The following is a 21600-nucleotide window of genomic DNA, read 5'->3' as shown; positions in this document are numbered from 1 at the left end:
TGATAGGGTCTCTGCTGCCTTCTCACAGCCAACAGACACTAGCAAAGGGTTTTATTAGGCTATAGATACCACAAGAGGGAGCTGAGAATATGACCTGTAGGTGTTCCTGGCCTCCTGGAGCAGCTCTGCTCCAGCTTCCTCCTCCTCTCCAACTCTGTCCTTCCGCAGACCCAGCGGCTGCTGCATCCCATGGAGAATATGTTGGGCTTGACCCTGGTTCTGCTGGTGATGTGGACCTTGGGAGGTAAGTGGTTTCTTGGGAAGGGCATCCAAGTCAGACTATCTGAATAGGCTTCTGTCCTCAGAAGAACTCCCTCTATTTATGGGGCACTTTGCGAGGCGATAAGGAAGAAATGGAGCAAAAGGCTTGAGCTTGTAGGGCTTGCAGGTTGGGAGACTTTGCAACTTTACTATGTGTACACACAGCTTGTAACCAGGAACCGGCGTTTCTTGCTGTTATTGTAATAAAGGCAATAAAAACTAACATTCAGGAAATAAGACAGCACACGTAGTGAAGGCTCTTTTTCTGCTGATGCACAGTGGGACGGCCGAGAGTGTCACCCCAGTACCAAGGCTTTTGTTTGACTCACACAGATAATGTGGGAGTGAGGGGTAAACCTGCTCTGACCGAGTGAGAGAGCAGGGGAAAATTAAGATCATTTGGGTGTAGTCAGGTATCAGCCAGACATCTGATATGATATTGATTTGAAGACTTCAATAACACAGGACTGATTTTTTTTTTGTCCTATACATTGCTTTTCCTTCAAAAAGAGGACAGAGCTTCTAAAAATATCTATTTTTAAGGAAAGGTTTAGGAAAAACAAAACGGAAAAATATGATATAATTTCGCAAGGGAGAGGCTGAGGTCCTGCACTTTTGCATGCCCCTTTGCTTTTTTTTTTTTTTTTTTGCTGCTCAGCGGGTGGCCATGGGTGAGCCCGGTGGCAGTGACTGTCCCCAGCCCATCACCTGTACAATATCACAGGATCACTGCGGCATTGGTTGGCAGAGACCCGTGAGCTTTGTCCAAGCTTTTCCTTGGAACGGGACTTCCACCAGCACTACATCAGGGTACCTCTGCACTAGCACCAGTCTCACTCTGACTGTCCCAGCTGAGTCAGGGTCTGGTCTCTTCCAGGAGCCCAGGAGAACATCTTCTGGGAGGTCCAGCGCTACGATGGCTGGTACAACAACCTGCTGCACCACAGCCGTGGCTCAGTGGGTAAGTGCTGCCGGGCCTGAGGACAGACTAGCACTTTCTTTGGCGTCTGACCTACCTCAGGGGGGAGAGAGAAACCCTTTCTGACTCGAGCCTGAACAGGGAGAAGTGGCCAGACCATGCCAGTTCCCATGGAGGATGTAGTTGTCCTTGTCACTTGGGACAGACCCACACATGTACCTGAACAGCCCTGCTGCAGCAGTTGGCAGGGGGGCAGCATTTCAGCGTTCTCCCCTATACACTGACACCATTTGTACTGTTCCTGATACTCAGGTAACATCCGTGGGCTGGGCTAGTGTTGGGTCAGGCCCAGAAAAGACCTTGCGCCCTTGGGAGTGCATTCAAAATAGCCAAGGAAGGGAGGACTTATCTGTTCTCAGCAGACATTGCAGTGATGGTCAGGGATGCCAGAGCTTAGAAAAGGCATCCTGAGCAAAAATCAGCATGCAGCTTAGGCAGCACTCAATACAGGGTCAGAACTGGAAGGGGTTGGGGCCCGGGTGTTGATGCCCCACTCCATCTCTGCTCTGCACGGAGCAGATACTATGCACATGCCAGAGGGGCAATGTGTGCTGGCCTGTGCTGGCCAGTCATGTGGGAGTCCTGTGCACCAGATAAAAGAATGGAGCAGCTTTCTCATGTCCTACCATCAGCCCATGGATGGTGTCTGCAGAAGATGTCACTGGGTTAGGAACTAGGGCAGATCAGGCAGGATCTCATTCAAAATATTAGAGTTCATGAATGTTTCTATATCCTGCAGTCTAGATCTGCCGCCTACATGGTGACACAAATTATAGCGGCAATTGTACATCTTCCTTTGAGTCTGAATAGCTCTCCAACATGACATGTGTGACACCAGCCTGTCACATCAAAACTTGTTAGAAAGATGCTAGTGGGCCCACGGCAGACAAGATCTCTCTCCACCCAAGCCGAGAGAGAGTAGCCCTTATCATATGGAAATAAACCTATAGAAATCAAGAAATCCACATCTCTAGGGAATTCCACCATACACTGGTGCATGGTCTTTCAAAATGCATTTGCTCATCGATGAGAATTGGCCTCCAGCCTCCCAGCTCTTCAGCTATGAGGTGGGCAGTGGATATGAAGTTCGGGGTCGTTCATCTTCTACTTTGTGTCTCTCCTGCTGTTCCCTTTCCTCTTTTCTTTGGTAAAAGGCTGATTGTCCTATCTGTGCAGAATTGCATACACGCTACACAGGCAGCTCAGTATCACCCTACTCTCTTCCGGGAGCCTCCCTGTTGTACCTTGCTCTTACCCTGGCTGCTGTTTGGCCGGTGCTGTTGGACCCACACTCTGTTTCTCTGGTGCCCCAGGTGCCAGCCTGCTGCGTCTCCTGCCAGCAAACTACGCTGACGGCGTGTACCAGGCACTGCAGGAGCCCCAGGTGCCCAACCCGCGCGAGCTCAGTGACGCAGTGGCCCGAGGGCCCTCTGGACTGCCCTCCCGCAGGAACACAACTGTGCTTGGTGTCTTCTTCGGTAAGAACAGGGGTCTGGCATACACCAGGCACAGACTGGGAACTGCTGTTCATACTCGGAGTGATTCCAGGCACTCCTAATCTGCTCTTTTGGAGCCAATCCATCCCTGAAAGATAAAGCCTTGACTACTGCCATTCTAAAGTTCTGCCTAAGAAGAGAATTTGCATGAATTTTCAGTGACCTTTGCTTGCCCCAAATGCTGTTATTGGTTGTTTGGAGACTTTCTCTTTTGTTTTAACAACAGAGTTATCTTATTGCAAAATGTTTGACAGACTTGATAACAGCTGTATAGTGAGTGATCACTGGGAGGCTTTGCTATGAGTTGGAGCAGTTACTGCTCTCACGCGGGAGCTCAGATGGCCCTTGGGTGTTTGGGCCAAGGCTGAACTTATCAAAGACGTGGAGACAAATTAGCTCCAAGTCTAGCCAAAACGTCACACTTAGCTCCCAACACCCAGCTCTGGGCACTTGGCTTCAAGTGAGATGTGTTGCTGGACTCTTCAAGCCCATTGCTGCTGGAGGAGCAGGCACTAGTGTGGCACCGCTCAGTTTTTGCCTGGAGACAGCTTTTCCCGTCACAGTAGAGCTCTGACGGGCCAGCAGCAACGGCTGCTGCAGAACTCAGCACCAGCAGCAGTCTAAAGGCCACCAGTGAGCAGGTGATGGCTGGATGAAGAGCCTTGTTCCCAGTGAAGCAGTGTCCAGCAGCTGCCAGGGGTCTCTGGACCTCCAGTGTCTGAGTTGGTCTGATTTTCCAGCTTGGTCCCTCATTGCCCCTGCCCTACTCATGAGCTCTGGCCAGGGGCACACAAGGCCCCTGGCCCTCATTTTCATTGAGTGTCTGGGGACACCACAGCAAGGGTGGACAGCCCTGCTTTACAGATGGGAAAGTGAGTCCTGGAGTGAATTATTCGAGGCATGGAGCAAACCAGCAGTGAAAGCAGGAAGGAAACCTGCTTGGCTGCCTACCAGCATGTCCCACTCCATGTGGTGGTGACAGCCCTTCCAGCTGCTGCCTCTGCTTGGCTCTCTGGCAGGTTTCCATGTGCTCTCTGAGATCCTGGAAGCAGAGAAGCCTGGCTGCCCCGCTGAATTCCTGAATATCCGCATCCCCACCGGAGACCCTGTGTTTGACCCTGAGAGCACTGGTGACGTGATCCTTCCCTTCCAGCGCATCCAGTGGGCACTGGAGACAGGGCAGAGCCCCAATAACCCCCGGGAGCAGGTAAAGACAGGGAGATTCCTTTGCTCTTCCCCTTCTGGATAAATTCCTCTGCACATGACTGTTCTGTGCCACCTATTTTTGAGCAAATCTGAGCGTCTTGCAAGGTTTAGGAAGAAAAGTGTGAAGCAGGAACCATTCACAATCTTTGTCAGCTGCCAAGCTTTTTATGGTGTCAATCAAAATGAGAAAGACAGGGCTGTTAGTACCAGCTGAGAACCGCCTCTGCCTGTTAAAACAAATGACAACTGGGGCCATGTTAGGATAAGTGTGAAGATCTTTAAAAAAAATTTTTTATACTTTTGTCACTCCAGAGGATTAGAATTTACGACAGATATTTTTAGGCAATAGCTCATCTTTCAAAATGCTTCACAAAGCCAAGCTGGGACCCTGCCTGAAGTGCTCCCATGGGGTCGGGGACATGCCGTGACACGGAACGCGTGGTATGTGGCATCAGCTCATATGGCTTGCTATCTGGTTCCTAGCAATGCAACTGCCACTAATAAACACCAGGCCATATGGATTTCACATGATTTCTTTTTCCCCCTCTGGCAATTTTCAGAGAGGGATTTGTCGTAAAACTTCTCCAGATTTCAGGCATTCTTGAAAATCCAAATTCCCCATCTCTCTCTATTTGCTATGTTGAGGCTGGAAGACTTCCAAAATGGATTTTTTTTGTTTTGTTCTAGAAAGTTTCCCAATCAAAATAGCCAAAGCAATAAACCTCAATACTGCTCATGTGACTAAACATCAGTGAGACCAGATTAGCAGGTTACATTTTTAGCTGCATTTCAAACCTTAGAAAAACAAATTCTCTTAGAAAAAGAGTGTTTTCCAGAAAATATCAGTAGAGGAGATGTTTCAACATGTTTTTAGGGCAACAGGGTGAGAGAGGCTCTCCAGGAAGGGTCTCGGGTGGGACAGCCCTCAGGAAGAGCTGAGCTCTTGGAGGTCAATGCCCCTTCTCCACGTCTCCTCTCAGATCAATGATGTGACCAGCTGGCTTGATGGGAGCTCCATCTACGGCCCCTCGCACTCCTGGAGCGATGCCCTGAGGAGCTTCTCAGGGGGCAAGCTGGCTTCTGGGCCCAACGAGCAATTCCCAAGGCAGACAGATGGCAGGATCCCCATGTGGAAGGCTCTGGATCCAACAACGAGGAATGGCGGTCTCCAGGGCATCTATGGTAAGGAAGAACCTGGGGTTTCCCTGTGGATTCCTTTTCCTTGGTGATTTTCCCAGTTCTGCTCCATCTCTGACCTGGCGAGGTTCCAGGTTGAGCTCAGTGCTCCCCAGTGATTAACAGCAGCACAGGGCAACTGCAAGAGGCTTTGCTCCTCCATCCCCATGATGGGCAAGGGTGGCTGACATATGTTGGTCCTGGCTTGCATCCTCCCTTTCCCTCCCCATTCCCTAAGCAAAGTTCATCTCAAAGGAGAGATGGTCACTTTCGAGCAGAGTGTGACCAGGACGAGGGATGCAGTGCTGCACCCCCGGGTCTGGGCAGCTGCTGTGTTAAGCCTAAGGGGCAGAGAGGGACCCCAAGATAAGGCAGGGGGATCCCAGAGGGGACTCAAGGCAGCTAAGCTCCTTCCCAAGTGCAGTGAGCAGGACCACGTGGCATAGGGACACCAGATGCCTTGCAGGACACAAGGCATTTTCCCAGCCCGAGGAGGAGGAAGATGCGTGTCCTGGAGGAGGCAGGGCCATGCAGCAAAGAGACATTGTGAACTTAAGTCACTGTGTCCCTGGGAGGAAATGGGTCAACTCCCAGCCAATGCATAGATACCCACAGGTGCTGCTCTCTCTAATTTGAGATCTTCTCTTGGGAAAGGGGCTGCTGATAAAACCTGCTCAGCTTGCTTTGAATTCCTTACCTGCCCGACCTTTAGTCTGTGCTCAGTGCCTGGAGCTGCTCCCCCTTTGCATTCTTCTGCCCCATGCTGCCTCTTGCCCGGTGCTCCAGGGAAAGGAGAGATGAAGAGAAAAGGGGAAGCCATACGGTGCCAGAGCTGTCGGGGCAAGAAGCACCATCCCCTTAGCCACAATGCTGGGGTGCTTCTCCACTGTAGCCAGGGCTAATCCCTATCCTGGACGGGACACCCCAGCCTCCTCATGCACCCCGTGGCCGGATCTGCCTCTCATGGCCCTGGCGGCTCTTGCAGACCTGGGGAGCGCCTGGGGGAACGAGAACCCTTTCCTGCAGGCCGAGAGTATCGTCTGGTTTCGCTACCACAACCACTGGGCCACCAAGCTGTCCGAGGAGCACCCCACCTGGTCTGACGAGGACCTCTTCCAGCATGCTCGCAAGCGGGTCATCGCCACTTTCCAGGTGAGGGTCAGGAGCAGCTGGAGCAGCCCAGCTCTGCCAGGGCCTGGCCACCTTCCCCTGGCCCTGATCCACTCCTCTGTGCCCTAGAGCATCGTATTGTACGAGTGGCTGCCGGCCTTGCTGGGGCAAGACATTCCAGCATATACAGGTGAGGAGCAACAGGCGCCCAGGCTGCCCATGCGTGAAGGAGCCATAGGGTGTGCAGGGCCCTGGATCAGGGAGAATGGACAGGTTTGGAGCCTGGGGCGACAGAGAGGGCCTGGCGCCCCATTCCCTCTACTCCCACGTCATGGATCTGGCCATGGCTGTTGGCCCTGCAGGTTACCAGCAGCACATGGACCCCAGCCTCTCGCCAGAGTTTGTGGCAGCTGCGTCGCTTTTCCTTGCCTCCATGGTGCCACCGGCCGTCTACAAGAGGTAGAAGCATCCACGAGGTTGTGCAGGAGCTGTGCCTGCACTGGGGATGGTGGGGCCTCTCTCTTCCTTCGGTGTCATCCTGCCCCTCACCTGGGGAGCCTTGGGAGCAGCTGGCCACAGGGCTGCAGGTCCAATCCTTCCCTCCTCTTTCAGAGGCCCCGAGTGCCAGTTCCAGCTTGATCCAGCACTGCGGCTCTGCAACAGCTACTGGAGCAGAAAGGTACAGGGGGAGAGTGTGGCGGGGTCCAAAGCATGTGGCATGGCTCACACTTGCTGCCCTTGTGGCCTGATCCAGTCATGTCACCAGGCCCTGTGAGGCACACGTGTGTGCCACGGCCAGGATTGTCCAGTGGTCACCACAGACTGTCTTTGGGCTTCCTCATGTCCTCAGCCCTGTGAGGATTCACCTTCTCTCTCTATCCCCCTTCAGAGCACCGAGCTGCAGCATGCAGAGGACATGGACAACCTGCTGTTGGGGATGAGCTCACAGATTGCGGAGCAGGAAGACAACATTGTGGTGGAGGATCTCCAAGGTTTGCACTACCCACCGTGCAGCTGGCGTGTGGTTGGGGGGACGCTCTCTTCCAGGGCTCTGCAGGGGCCAAGGTGAGGATGCAGGTCCCATCGTTACCATCAGCCCCTGAGGCCTGCTGTGGTCAACTTCAGCCTAGTTAACAGAAGTGCTGAGAGACTGCAGGGCGTATTAAACATGTCCGACCCCATCAGCAAGTGTATGGAGGTGACCTACATGTTCAGCAAAGCCTTAGGGGGATGTAGCTGACAAGGACAAAGCAGCCCAGCATCCAGGGCAAGTGGAGTTGATCCTCGGGGTCTCCTTTAGTATTCCCATAGCTTCAATTCCACCCACAGATTACTGGTATGGACCTTTGAAGTACACCCGCACAGACTATGTGGCCAGTTGGCTCCAGCGTGGACGAGACCTTGGCCTGCCCACCTACAACCAGGCCCGGGAGCAATTTGGTTTGAAGCCTCTCCAGACTTGGACAGACCTTGCCCCACACTCAGGAGAACAGGTAATAGGGGACTGGTCTGGCCTGAGAAAGCATATGGGGTAACTGTGTGAATATATTATGTGAATGAGCATATCCTGCCCCTGTGCAGAGTTCCACAGTGTGCTCTGCTTCTCTGGAGCTGAGTTGCTCTGGGAGCAACTTGGTTGCTCAAGCCCAAGCTCAAACTCAAGGCTATGTGGGTCTGAGCTTCTGTCCAGCCAAGGGGCATAGGATGCCTGGGGAAGGCACATCTCCCACCTCTCCTGAGGCTTCCCCAAAGGCCTGGGGAGCCTCAGGCCCTGAATCCAGAGGCCTCTGTTCATTCTGTGTTTGTATGTATGGTTTCTGTCAAGGTCCTGGAACAGGTTGCTGGTTTGTACGCCAATGACACTGCCAGGCTGGAGCTTCTCCCTGGAGGCATGCTGGAGGCTAACATGTCGCTCTTTAGTGCCATCATCCTGGACCAGTTTGTGCGCCTGCGTGATGGTGACAGGTTTTGGTTCGAAAACACCAGGAACGGGTAAATACTTCTCCCCATCTGGCAGGCAGAATAGGTTGCCCACTTCTCTGTCAGATGTGCCTAGAAAGCCACACCTCATCCCTATAGGCCAAGTAGCCACAGAAACTGGGTCTGGAGGAAAAATGTCCTTCAGCTTCCTGGGTACCTAAAAGGGTGCAGTGAGCGAATCCCTCTGGGTCAAGCTGTCATCTTGGCTCCATGTCTTTTCTCTCAGTTTATTCACAGAGGAAGAAATCCAGGACATTCGCAATACCACGTTCCACGACGTCCTCATTCTAGTCACCTACGCGAACTCAACAGATATCCAGAGCAATGCGTTTGTCTGGAGTGAAGGTGAGTGCTCTGTGCCGTGCCAGGACGTGGGGAGCAAACAGCAAAAGTGAGTTAGGGAGGAAGTTACTCCATTGGGTTCAGACACAGACCAGCCTTGGTGACACAAGCAGGGACTCAGTGACACAGGAAAAGCAACCAACTGGCAAGCTTGATGCTTGCTTGCTCTGCCTCTAAGTGAGAAAAATGTATGCAAAATTCAGGTATTGTCTGTAAGCCAAGCAGGCAGAGCTGATATTGAACGTGAGCTGAAGTCCACGTCTGTGCCTTGCATGAGTCCTGGTCTATCTTTGGGTATAAAAATGCCACTAGTAAATGGTGCCCGGGAAAGTCCTGCAGGGTCTGAGACCTCGGCTGCCCCAGGATGTGTTATGCTCATCACTGATGTGCTCTCTAGCTGCTTTTATATACATACACATATAGGGGGGCAGGTTAAACTGGTGAGTGACCTGAAATTCTGTGAAGCTTGCACATGAAGTAAGCTTTGTGTTCTGTATTTGTGTTTAACTGCAACAACCACTGAATATTCGCTGTGTATGGCTCTGTAATGCCTATTCCTGCCCACTCGTTCTGGTGGTGAGTCTGTTGGTTAACCGGGGCCGCTCAGAAAGCTGGCTGGGCTTTCCTGAGGTTGTGGTGCAACCACGACCTGAGGAGATGTAACCACCTCAGAGGCTGGCAGAAGGACTCTCGGTGAAGGACCGTGTCAACCAGATTTCAGCCCAGGAAGGGCTCAAGTCTTGTGTCCCAGCACATTTTTTTTGTTCCCTGCAAGCTAGAAGCAGCCTTAAGGACATATGCCCTCACTGAAAGCTATTGTGGACCCCTTGCCCCAGTGTTCTCCCCTGCCATCCTTGAAATAAGCTTTCCTATCCCTGCTGCTGGGACTGAAAGAGTGTCCCAGCATTATTCTCAGGGTGGGATGTGGCCAAAAATAGCAGCATGCTTTTCCTGCTTCTGACTTTGTCACACTCTTCCTGTTCAGTAAAAGCGTGGGTTGGGTTTTTTTGTTTTTGTTGGGTGTTTTTTTTTTCCTGTTACATGTTCCAGCCCTTGCAATGTGTTTTGATTCCCTAGATGTACAACCAGTCAATTGTATCAGGAGGGCTGTCTTGGTTTCCAACATCTGGATGGCAAGCAGAGGTGATGAGCCCTGATTTGCCTGATGCCCAGGGTGTCTCACTCAGGCCATCCTAGTGGGAGAGGTGATGGTGCTCAGGACCTCTTAGCAGAGACTCCCCAGAGCACTTGGGCCCAATTCTGTGCTTGGTGTGGTGCAGCAGGCCTGAAAAAAAAGGCTGTCCCCTAAAATCTGGAGTCGGACTTGAACATCATGCCAGCCTTGAGACCGTTTTACAGTGCTCTCTGGGTCACTCAGCAGTGAACCCCTCCAGCATCTTAACTGTAGAGTTTCTCAAGGATGAAGGCAGTGAGAGGGATAAGAAGCCCATGACACTCACAGCCTTTCTCCCCCACCATGCAGGGGACCTGTGTCCTCAGCCGCAGCAGCTGACGACTCAAAACCTGACCAACTGCACGCCCATGGTTGTACTGGACTACTTTGAAGGCAGCGGTGCAGGCTTTGGGATCATCATCGTTGTCCTATGCTGTCTGCCTCTAGGTTTGCCTTTTTTTTTTTTCTTTTTCCTCCTCTTTTTCTGGAAGAAGGGGATAAGTGCCCAGAAGTCAAACAGTAGAAGCTGCTGAATCTTGGCCATTCTTGAGGTCCTTTTGGTGGCAGGTCCCTTTGTATGGACTGGTGCTAGTGCAGCACTGAATTAAACTGTGCAAGGTTAAGTGGGGGTGATGGGGAGGAAATAAAACCCTGCCTGTCCCAGTCACTCAGGAGACACTGACAAAACAGAAAGGAACTTAGTGATGTCCCATGCCTTCTTTTCCAATGTGTCCCCAGTGAGTCTGTTTGTTGCCTGGATCGTTGCTGTTCTCCGCAAGAGAGACTTCAAGAAGCTGCAGAAGCAGCGAGACCCTAGCGTGCGGAGAGAGGTGACCAGTGACGCAGCACATGGTGAGGTGGCACTGTTAATCTGTTGATGGAGGCCTGGTGATGCTGCTGAAGTCAGGGCACACACACTCAGATAAGGCTGGAAGATAGAGCTTGGAGTGTTCCCAGAGAGGTTATGCACGTCCTGTCTTATTCAAGACCCAACAGGATGAAGCCTTGAGCAAGCTGGCCTGACCGTATAACTGGCCCTGCTTTGGGTAGGAGTTTTGGGCAGGAGGTACTATCTGAGGCCCCTTCCAACCTGAGTTACCCTATGACTCTAATCCTAATCCTCTCCAGATGGCACTTTACCTGCAGAGATGGATGTAAAGCAGTTGCACCAATTGCTCCAGGACAGAGACTAAACCTCCTTGCTCTGAAGGCTGGGAAAATCCTGTTGTCCTGCTCCTCCTGTGTCCATACACTTGAGCTCTGCTCTCTTTCAGGCAGTCAGGAGAACATCATATTTTCCCTTAATATGTATTTTGGTGCCTGGCTAGTAGTTAGTGAATAACACCGAGCCCACATAAAACTGCAAATCTAAAATTGTAGAAATGAGGTGGGAAGGTTTATTTCTCTCATAAGCGTGATTCATGTCCAACACTGTGGAGTTGTACCAAAGATGGCACAGTTATTGCAGCAAAGTCAGACTACGTGATAGCAAAGTCTAGCTCCCCCTCCCCAGCAACACACATGAACTTCCAGGTATTTTGTGTACAAGTTTGTACTGTGCACCTTTAGCAGGGAAGGAAAAATGGACTATCATTCCTTACCATCAGCCCCATGCAGTTACTTCCAAGCTGCATCTCAGTGAAGGAAGGTGTTGGGATGATTGGGAGGTCAGGTGTGCCTTTCCAGCTGAGTCTCATTCCCTCTCCCATCAGCCATGGAGTGGCACGGTCCTAAGATAGACAGTTCTCCTGTCTGGATTCAGCTCCAACCTGACGAAGTGCTCAAAGTGCTGGATAGTAGGTGGTCTGTGCTCCGGAGTATTAGTCTGAAATCCCAACAAAGGGTGGAGGTGATTCTCTCCACCAACAAAGGCAACAGAGCTCTGCTCCTGAAGAGCCCCAAGGAATACGACCTGGTGAGTACCACAATGCCTGGGGACTGTCCCCCGCGCCCTCCAGTGTCCTCTGTCACTGGTCACGTTTATGCTGGATCACTCATTCTTGGATGCTGGGCTCATGGGCCCCCGAAGGGTGGTCAGAGCCTCCTGAGAACCACCAAGAAGCGGTGTATAGCAGCAGTGCATCATACTGAGCTGCAGACCTCCAGGTCAGGGGGTTTTAGCAAATCAGGTCTGGGTACCCACGGACACTGAAACGGCATGTGTGGGGTGAATCTGGTAGGGGAAGTCAGGATAGCTTGAAAAAGACAACAATTGCTGAGGAAAGCTTGGATTTTTAGCTTGCTGGGTGTGATGTCCAGCCTCAGTCTGACTGAGAGCCTCTGCCACCCATCTGGTGCTTTTCGCAGGTGCTGCTTTTCAGTGAAGAGGCAGAAAGGAGCAACTTCATTGGGAAGCTGCGAGACTACTTGAAAAAGAACAATCTCAATCTGCATGTGTCTGAGATGAAGGAACAGAGTCTGCTGAAACAGGCAGTCACCCAGGAGCAGAGGAAGAAGGTTCTGGAGACCTTCTTTAGGCACCTATTTGCTCAGGTATATACAGGTATAGCAGGCTCTGGCGAATGGAGAAAGGTATTTCTGTAACAATGAATATTGCAGCTTTCACTGTCCCTAGGAGTCAGTTAGCCACACACAAGGAAGAAGCTGCCAGTACGTACAGAATTACAGAAAATTTTCCATTACAGAAGACAAAGGCAGCTCTGCTGTTGTGTCACAAGAGCTCAATGTTAGGAAGAGGCTTTGGTATGCAGTGACTGAGGTGCCCGTAACAGTCAGTGGCGTTTACTGTAAAAGGTGCACTATGTAGGAGAAATACAGGGTGTTCCTATGGTATCCATCACAAGTGCTGTGCTGGGAGAGCTATTAGGCTTTGTGCAATAGGCTGGATGAGCAAGCAATAGCCTTCTGCTCTGCCGGCAACCAGAGGATTTATTTTGTGGCACACAACCTACAGGTGCTGGACATTGACCGGTCTGATGCTGGAGAGCTCAACTTTGAATCTTCACAGAAGGCAAAGGAGTCTCTGACATGTGAGCTGAGCAGGGCTGAGTTTGCCGAGTCCCTGGGGCTCAAAGCCCACTCTATGTTTGTGGAGTCCATGTTCTCGCTGGCAGACAAAGACGGCAATGGGTACATCTCCTTCCGGGAGTTCCTGGACATCTTGGTGATCTTCATGAAAGGTGGGACCTGATGTTGGTTAGTGTCTTCATCTGTTCCTTAAATTACTAGGCTCTGTCAGTGATGTCACCAGCAGAATGAAGGACAAAATCCTTCCAGCAGGTCAATCTACAGACGTTTCTCCAGGTTAAAAGTCACTTCATGTAGAACAGTTTGAATTTGAGGTACAAAGCAGTTATGAGGTAATTATGCTGACTGTACACGAGGACAGCTTTCTCACAACAGCAGTTTGTTGGTCTGTTTCCACTCACACACAAGTCCACTCTCTGTCTCCTGAGTTGTCGTCCTGTCCTTGATAGATATCAGCTATATCAGATAAATTCTTGATCCTTCCTAAATGACCACTGGAAAAGAAAAGTTAGTAGGTGGAGGTGATGAATGGCAGATTTAATCAAACTAGCTCCCAAAAAATCATTGCTGTGAAAAAGCTTTCAAGTATTCATCTTGTAAAACAATGTCTTTACCCACCTTTTTCACATTTTACTTGAGAAACTCAAGTAGAAGTGAGTCAGGAGAGTGAAAGAAAACTATGCTGCTATTCAGACTGCAATCAGCAGTTTGTCCTCACAGTCTTTTCAAAGATGGGAGAGACTGTTGCCACAGGTCCAGGATTTTACCTTTGCTAGTGAAAATAGGATCTTGTTTTTACTCCACTTCTTTCCAAACAGGGTCCCCAGAAGAGAAGTCCAAGGTGATGTTCAGGATGTATGACATTGATGAGAATGGGTTCCTCTCTAAGGAGGAGTTTCTGAGGATGCTCAGGTACTTCTCTTCATCTCAGGCAGAACCAGGAATCTTTGTAGATGTCTTGACAATGTCTACAAAAGTAGATGTTTTCACAAGCAATTCCCTGTGCTTCAGTCCCCAAGAGGACTACATGAGAGCTAGTGAAACTGGTGTGGGGCTCTGCCCTGGGTTATTTCAAGGACCTGAGATGTTGTACTGTAATATTCCCATCTCCCCTCCTTGCTCCAGGTCCTTCATTGAAATCTCCAACAACTGCCTGTCGAGAGATCAGGCGGAGCAGGTGACCGAGTCCATGTTTCAGGCCTCAGGGTTTCAGGACAGGACTGAGCTGACATGGGAGGATTTCCACTACATGCTGCGGGACCATGACAGCGAGCTCCGTCTCACCCAGCTCTGCATCAAAGGTTGGTGGGCGCATGTGCAGGAGTGCTGGGTCACATCTGGGTCTATGGGGGATTTGGACAGCACCTAGGACGTAACTTCCAAATCGTATCCCATCAGTCTCTCCCGTCCCAAGTTGCCCCCTTCTCTATGGGCAGTAATCTGAAGAAAGCAACTTTCGTCAGCGCAAAGACTCTCCCCACCGCACCCCTGCCCAGGAAAGATGTCGTAACCTTGTCCACTGAATCTTATATACAATGCAAATGTCTGTCTATCCTTTTGGATCCTGATAGGTGTCCCTGATGTGTTCAAGAAAAACATACAGAACCGTGTCTCCTTCATAAAAAAGAACGAGCCCAAAGGGTAAGCTGTCTCGGTTCTGTTGCTGCTGTTTCTTTCTCTCTTTCTGCCCTCATGTATGCCTATCCTTCACCTCAACTTCTCCAGCAAATTCTCCTACTGGGCTTTCCCACTCCCAGTGCTGGAGAAGGGTCATGACCATATTGGGACATGTCCGTGAGCAGGCAGCACGTTGTGGTTTGGATGCTGCCCTCTCCCTTCCCCTAGTACTCCAGACAGGCACAGGAGGAACTGCCTCCTGGAGAGCCTACACTGCATGTGTTACGTGACTGAGATGCCTCACCACGGGGTGGGGAGCCCGCATTGCATTTCTGTGTAATGGGTTATCTTGGAATGCACTGGAGCCATGTACCCTGCAGTTAATGAATGCAGCAAGTTGGTGAGAAAAAGCAAGGCCTCCTTCTAGGCTGAACCCAAGAGAAAGCATCTGTGGGGCAGCAATGGAGAAGGCTCATTTCTGACTGAAGGACCCAGAGCCCTTCCCCAAAACACAGCTTTCAACTAGACAAGTCCTTTTTTGGCAGAACAATCTCAAACAGAGAGGAAGGCTCAAGTCTAGAAACCATGACCCAGTACATGGAGCAAGAAGGACAAGAACTGAGGAAGAGACTGGGCAGAAAGTGAGTAGGCCTTCTCCTTGCCTTCCGCGCTTGGGCTCTTGTTCAGCTAGGTTGCTGTTTCCAATTTCTTATGTCTTTGTGTCCCTTACGTCAAACAACTGTTGTGAAGAACCCAGCATGAAGGTGGCAGGATGGAGGGAGGGGATGCAATAACATGTCTTTGAAAAAAACTGAGTGGACAACTCGTGAGTTGAAGAGTGAATGCCCTGCTTGCAGAGAGGGGCACTGCATGGCAGGTCCTGCCTGCACTGCCAGGCCTCGTCTGCCCTCTCGGACTCTGCTGCTTCAGCTCTGCAATGCCTGCAACATCAGCAGGAGAGGCTCAAGTCCTCATTGCTGTGGCAAGGTCAAATATTCTTCCATCTAAACAATCAAGTTGTTACTATTCCTAGCCATGAATAACATATCCTTCAGAATATATCCAACCCTGGAATCTTTCATCCTTCTGGAGATTTCATTATCATTATAAAAATGATCTTTTATGGTTCTGCTTAATGGCCTACTTCATTATGCGCCTGTTTGTTATTAACTTTCGTAACTGTGTGAACTGGGTCGTATCCTAAGACTAACCTCTGATATCATCTTGTTTAGGTCACTGCAGAGGGTTTTTCCAGTGTGCTAGGTGCTATATATTCTCTGAGCCATATCCAACATCAGGTAAATCTTGAATTGACACCAGTTTTGACACTATTTTTCCAGAGCAAATCACTACCAGCTACATGTATATACTGAAGCTCAAAGGAAAAAATACGAGCGGAACAAAGTTCAACAGAAGATCCAGCAGTTCAAACGCTTCATTGAGAACTACCGGCGCCACATTGTCTGTGTGGTCCTATTCTCTGCCATCACCGCTGGCCTGTTTGTGGAGAGAGCGTACTGTGAGTGTCCTCAAGTCCTGACACCCCAGATGCTGGGTCATGCATAGGGGTGGCTCCTGAGAACTACACACTGCATGGGACCCACTGGGGTGAGGAAGGTCCTGGTACAGCTTTGTCGAAAAGTGTTGGTCCTCACTTGAAATAATCGAAGAATTATTGAAGTGAGAGGGAAACCTCGGAAGGCCTCTGGTCCAAACCCCTACTCAAAGAAGGGCCAATTTCAAAGCTGAATCAAGTGGCTGAAGGCCTTTTCTAGAGCAGGCTTGAAGGGCTGCAAGGATGGAGAGCCAGTCTCATCACAGGGCCCATCCCAGTGTTTGCCTGTGGCGAGTTTTTATTTGATATCTAATTCTGATTTCACTTAGTGATTTTTTTCCTCATTGCCTCTCATCCTGCCACTGTGCAACACTGGGAAGAGTTCGGCTCCATCCTTTCTGCAACACCCATTACTGCAGGCAGCAGTAAGCATTCTCCTGTGCCTTGTCTCCTCCAGGCTGAGCATGCCCATTTCCCTCAGCCTTCTCCTATGCAGTGTGCTCCAGGTCTCACCCATCCTGACGGTCTCTGCAGGATTCATTTGTTGATACCTCTCTCATACTGAGGAGCCTGAATTTGGACATAGTGTTGAGATGCAGTTTCACAGTTCATTAAAAATGAGACTGTTCCCCTCCCACAACCTTCAAGAAGATCCTGTCTTCTACACACTGCTCAGTGTGTTATACTCTGTTCTGATCTCTCTTCCCAGACTATGCCTTTGCATCCCCCCCCACTGGGATTGCACAGACCACCTTTGTCGGGATCATCATCTCTCGGGGGTCAGCTGCCTGCGTCTCCTTCCTGTACTCATACATCCTGCTCACCATGTGCCGAAACCTCATCACCGTCCTGCGGGAGACTTTCCTCAATCGTTATATCCCCTTCGATGCAGCCGTGGACTTCCACCGCTGGATTGCCATGGCAGCCCTGATTTTCTCAGGTACGTGGCCTGCTGGGGAGGCCCAGAATGTCACCCAGCAGTCACAGTTAAATGAGGAGATCAGCTCTTCAGGAGGAACCAGCCCATCATGACCCAGCAGAAGCATACCATTATATATGGAGCCTGGCAAGACTAGACATTTTGCACCACAGAACAGGAGTAATCATGGGGCTGCTGGACATATTATCAGGGTCTGCCATGTGTCCATTTACTGCAGTGACGATGCTTTTCTCCACTGGTTTCTGTCTTCCACAGTGCTACACACTGCAGGCCACTTAGTGAACGTCTACATCTTCTGTGTCAGCCCTCTCAGTGTGTTGTCCTGCCTCTTCTCCAATGTCTTTGTGGATGATGGGTAGGTGCAGTTTGAAGGATAGTCCAGGCAGAATATCCTGGACACAGATGGGAATGAAAATGAAAACTTTTTTGGAGACAACTGTTACGCTTATCCCTGTTCTGCTCAGTCCATGATCCACAGCTGCATTTACTTGTACCTCTCTAGGTCACAGCTCCCTCAGAAGTATTACTGGTGGTTCTTCCAGACTATTCCAGGTAAGACTGCCTAGCAGTCAGGCTGTATATCTTGCGCCCTATGCTCACTCGTGTGCCTGATCCACCCTGGGTGTCCCAACGCCTTCTCTTGCAGGCATGACGGGAGTGCTGCTGCTTGTGATTCTTGCCGTGATCTATGTTTTTGCCACCCACCACTTCCGGCACGTCAGCTTCCAGGGCTTCTGGATCAGCCACCATCTCTATGTGCTGCTCTATGTCTTGGTAAGGCAAGCCTCCTCCCAGCCCAGCTCTTGGGCAGGGAGGGAAGAGGTGGTGCTGATGCACTGCAAGCCCAAAGCTCAGCCCAGGCACCGAGGAGCAGCAGGGGAAATAGCCAGACAGGTCCCACAGGACCCAGTACTCAAAATAACCTGATGGCCTGGATCCTTGCTCCTTCCACCATCCTCAGACCCTCCCATCTCCATGCTACCCATGAGCCATCACCCAATTAACCACAGGGTGATGGTTCGCTGGGCTGAGTGCTGCAGGGATGGGGGCTGTTCCTTTCTCTTCCCCAGATCATCCTCCACGGCAGCTACGCTCTGGTCCAGCAGCCCCGTTTCCACATCTTTTTCATCATCCCGGCTCTCATCTATGGCGCAGACAAGCTGCTCAGCCTGAGCAGGAAGAAGGTGGAGATTGGTGTGGTGAAAGCCGAGCTCCTTCCTTCAGGTACCACAGCCCCACAGTGCCAGGTCAGGCCATGCACAAGAGCATCAGGGGGCTGCAGAGGAAGAGGAAACCCAGCTCCTCAGGGGCTGAATTTTCTGGTCCTGCTGGTGTTGTGGGTACCCCATGGCAGCAATCCTGGCACGCAGATTATTCTTATCTGGAAGATATCCTGCTGACGTCACATAATACCTCCACACAGGGAGACAGCCTTGTTCTGTCTTATTCTATATGGTCCCCAATGCCTTCCCAGCACCCATGCATGCCAAGGGTCTCCTGGTGGCCCTCCACAGATAGAGAAACTGAGGCACTAAGCCAACACAACAGCTTTCCCTCCCTGAGTAGAGGAGTAGGAGTCATTTAGAACCGCATGGTCCCCATATCATGCCCTGGCACAGCCTTTCTGAGCATCCTTTGCCCAGGTCTGGCTCCATGGCTTGTCACTAAACCCCGTCCTCCTAGCACTTGCACAGGTCAAATATTCCACCTTTCCTTGAGGCTACTGATCCTTCCTAGGCCTTTTTCCTCCACTCTTCAATGTCTCAAGACTTCTGTTACCTGTACCACCCAGGAGTGACCCATCTCCGGTTCCAGAGGCCACACGACTTTGACTACAAGTCAGGGCAGTGGGTGCGCATTGCCTGTGTGGCTCTCGGCACCACCGAGTACCACCCGTTCACCCTGACCTCGGCACCGCACGAGGACACGCTGAGCCTGCACATCCGCGCTGTGGGACCCTGGACTACCCGCTTGCGGGAGCTCTACTCCCCAGAGAGCCTGGCCACCATCGGCAAGCTGCCCAAGGTGAGCTCAGCATTGCACATGATTCTCTAAGGGCAGGCAGCTTCCGGATCCAAAGTGACTTGGTGCTGAGTTAAGCCAAACCCAAGGCACTTGAAGGTGCTAAGCTCTGGGTGAGTGGAGGAGAAAGATGCTTTGCTAAGAGACAACTTCCTTCCAGCTCTACCTTGATGGACCTTTTGGGGAGGGTCACCAGGAGTGGAACAAGTTCGAGGTGTCAGTGTTGGTGGGAGGAGGCATCGGAGTGACGCCCTTTGCATCCATCCTCAAGGACTTAGTCTTCAAGTCATCCTTCAGCTCCAAGCTGCTGTGTAAAAAGGTGAGAGGAAGCAGACAGAGGGCAAGAGCCCTCCCAAAACACCTTGTGCTGCTTCCGGCCTCTTTGGGGGTGAGATTCAACAAAATCTACCAAGAAAGGACCCCCTTGGGTGTCCTGGCCCCGTACTGAATCTCATTCCCTGTATGCCACAGATTTACTTCATCTGGGTGACGCGGACGCAGCGGCAGTTCGAGTGGCTGGCCGACATCATCCGCGAGGTGGAGGAGGCCGACCAGAATGGCCTGGTCTCTGTGCACATCTACATCACACAGCTGGCCGAGAAGTTTGACCTGCGCACCACCATGCTGGTGAGCTCCATGCCAGGGTTGCCCACCAGGGAGGTGCCTGAGCCGTGCTGGTCTAATGTGTCCTGGTGTCTCTTTCAGTACATCTGTGAGCGGCACTTCCAGAAGGTGCTGAACCGGAGCCTGTTCACGGGACTGCGCTCTATCACCCATTTTGGGCGGCCTCCGTTCTTGCCTTTCCTCACCTCACTGCAGGAGGTGCACCCTGAGGTCTGGGCAACCTGCTCTGGGCCTTGGGGACCTGCATAGGGGCAGGAGGGGGGGTACCCACTGGCCAGTGCAGGCAACAGTGACATCCCTGGTCCCAGCCCATCCGCAAAGGCCCCATCTATGGAGGGGGGACGTCCATTCCATGGCCCCACTGACTCCATGGGAAGTCCCTGGAAGATTCCTCAGGGAGGGGCAGCCATCAGCCATATCTGATGCTGCCAGAGGATGAGGTTCCAAAGGGTTGGCATGAGCAAGCCCAGTGGTGCCTGGGCTGGGGGGAGAGCTCATGACACCAGACTCAACATCCCTTTGGCCTCCCTCTTTCCTCAGGTGCAAAAGATTGGGGTGTTCAGCTGTGGCCCACTCGGGATGACGAAGAGCGTGGAAAAGGCCTGTCAGCAAGTTAACAAGAAGGACCAGACTTACTTTGTGCATCACTATGAGAATTTCTGACCCTATCCCCTGCTCTTTTCCTCCCTGGGTTGCTTGCAGCAGAGAGCTGGGTTTGGGCATGGCCTTGCCTTCACCTGCCCTCTGTCCAGCAGCCATGTCCCAGGACCTTCTAGCAAGCATGGCTCGGTCTGCAGATCATCTTTCTGTCGGAGCCAGCTATCACAGCGGGTACTCTCCTCGGGCCATCTCCTGGTGTGCACCGCACTGGCCTCTCGAAGTGATACCAGGGCATCTTGGTTGGAAACACTTGTGTTAAACCCCCCGCACCCATGTGGTGCCACTCCAGATAGTTCCCCCAGCTGCTGTCACAAAGAAACTCCCATCTGCAACTCCGGCCCCGTGGGAGCTGGGGAAGGGACAGAGCTGAGAATAAGGCACTTGGTGCCCTAGCACAGCTTTGGCTGCACAGCCCCCATGTTCCCCCGGCCTAGGGCACCCTGATACCACCCACGCACTGAGTTTTGTGCACTCACGCATCCTCCACCTCAACAGGTTGTCAATGTGTATGTCCCCATCCAGAAAACCCATCCTTCAACTCAAGCAAGGCTGTGCTGCCTTAATCCCCCAAGACGGTAAAGCACAGGCTCCACAGGGTCACTTGGGGAACTCCTGTGAACAGCTTTTGGAAGCAGCTTAGCTCCTGCGCAACCTCAATCCAGGGCACTTTTTGCCCCGAGACTTTGCACAATGCTCCCCACCATCCCTCTCTGGGAAGTGGGCTGTTTCCCTACTGTACTCATTTGCCTCCATTCATTAGCACTTCAAGCTTCCCCTCAGTTTGCTCAGGGCCTTAGTTGTGGTTGCGTTGACATCTTCCAGCAATGCCACCCTCCTTTGATGAGGGATCATTCACGCTTGTTAAACTAATGCCTGACTATGCATCACTGGGCAGCCTATCTCCCGGGCTATGAGTAATAGCATTCCTCTTTGCTTAAATAAAGTTGACCAACACTTTAAATCATTTTCTCGTCTCTTGTCGCTGCACCTCGGACACCGGGCGCACACTTGCAGCACAGAGTTTGGCTCTTACAGAGCGTTTGTCCCATATGGCCTGGAAACATTTAGGTTAAATAGGAAGAATGAGGAATAGGGATGAGAAAGGTGGTGGTGGGGTGTTGTTCAGACTTAAAACAGCCTTGTTTTTTGTGTTGTCACTAAATTTTGTTTATGGAGGGGTTATGATATAGCTGGAGGCTTGGGACTTGAACCCAGGCCCAGTTTCTGCTGCAATAACCTGCAGCAACGTCCTGCAGTGGCAATGCCTCCTGGCGTGGGGCCCTGTATCTTTATCTATATCTACTTGTACCAGAAATCCAGCACAGCCCTGTCACCCCAAAGTCCTTCTCAGTCCCTTCTCAGGTTTTAGTGTGACTAGAGGTGATGGTATGTTGGCAGTGGGCACCTCCAAACCACGGAGCTGAGCGCAGTGCAGGACAGGCAGGGAGGTTTCTGAAGGACCAACCTGGG

At 51.5% G+C, this 21600-nt stretch overlaps 1 protein-coding gene across 1 annotated transcript; it reads left to right on the top strand.

Annotated features, from left to right (window-relative positions):
• The first annotated feature begins 193 nt into the window (after nt 1-193).
• DUOX2 (dual oxidase 2) lies at nt 194-20241 on the top strand. Its single transcript, XM_088538186.1, has 33 exons — nt 194-244; nt 1139-1222; nt 2554-2718; nt 3756-3943; nt 4923-5124; nt 6104-6270; nt 6358-6418; nt 6591-6687; nt 6841-6907; nt 7118-7220; nt 7558-7721; nt 8054-8220; nt 8435-8553; nt 10034-10171; nt 10463-10576; nt 11437-11639; nt 12032-12217; nt 12639-12864; nt 13531-13624; nt 13838-14013; nt 14284-14353; nt 14875-14970; nt 15670-15848; nt 16594-16824; nt 17080-17179; nt 17327-17376; nt 17471-17598; nt 17895-18048; nt 18617-18849; nt 19007-19165; nt 19318-19473; nt 19552-19680; nt 20011-20241. Exons 1-33 carry the CDS (start codon nt 199-201, stop codon nt 20131-20133), a joined length of 4575 nt encoding a protein of 1524 aa, XP_088394312.1. The 5' UTR covers nt 194-198; the 3' UTR covers nt 20134-20241.
• The last annotated feature ends 1359 nt before the right edge of the window (nt 20242-21600 follow it).

This window comes from Tinamus guttatus, unplaced genomic scaffold, assembly GCF_059628265.1.
Source record: "Tinamus guttatus ecotype Peru unplaced genomic scaffold, ASM5962826v1 Tinamus_guttatus_pri_ptg000942l, whole genome shotgun sequence".
Lineage (NCBI taxonomy): Eukaryota > Metazoa > Chordata > Aves > Tinamiformes > Tinamidae > Tinamus > Tinamus guttatus.
The sequence above is the reverse complement of the archived record's forward strand: the minus strand, read 5'-3'. Positions and strand labels throughout refer to the sequence as shown.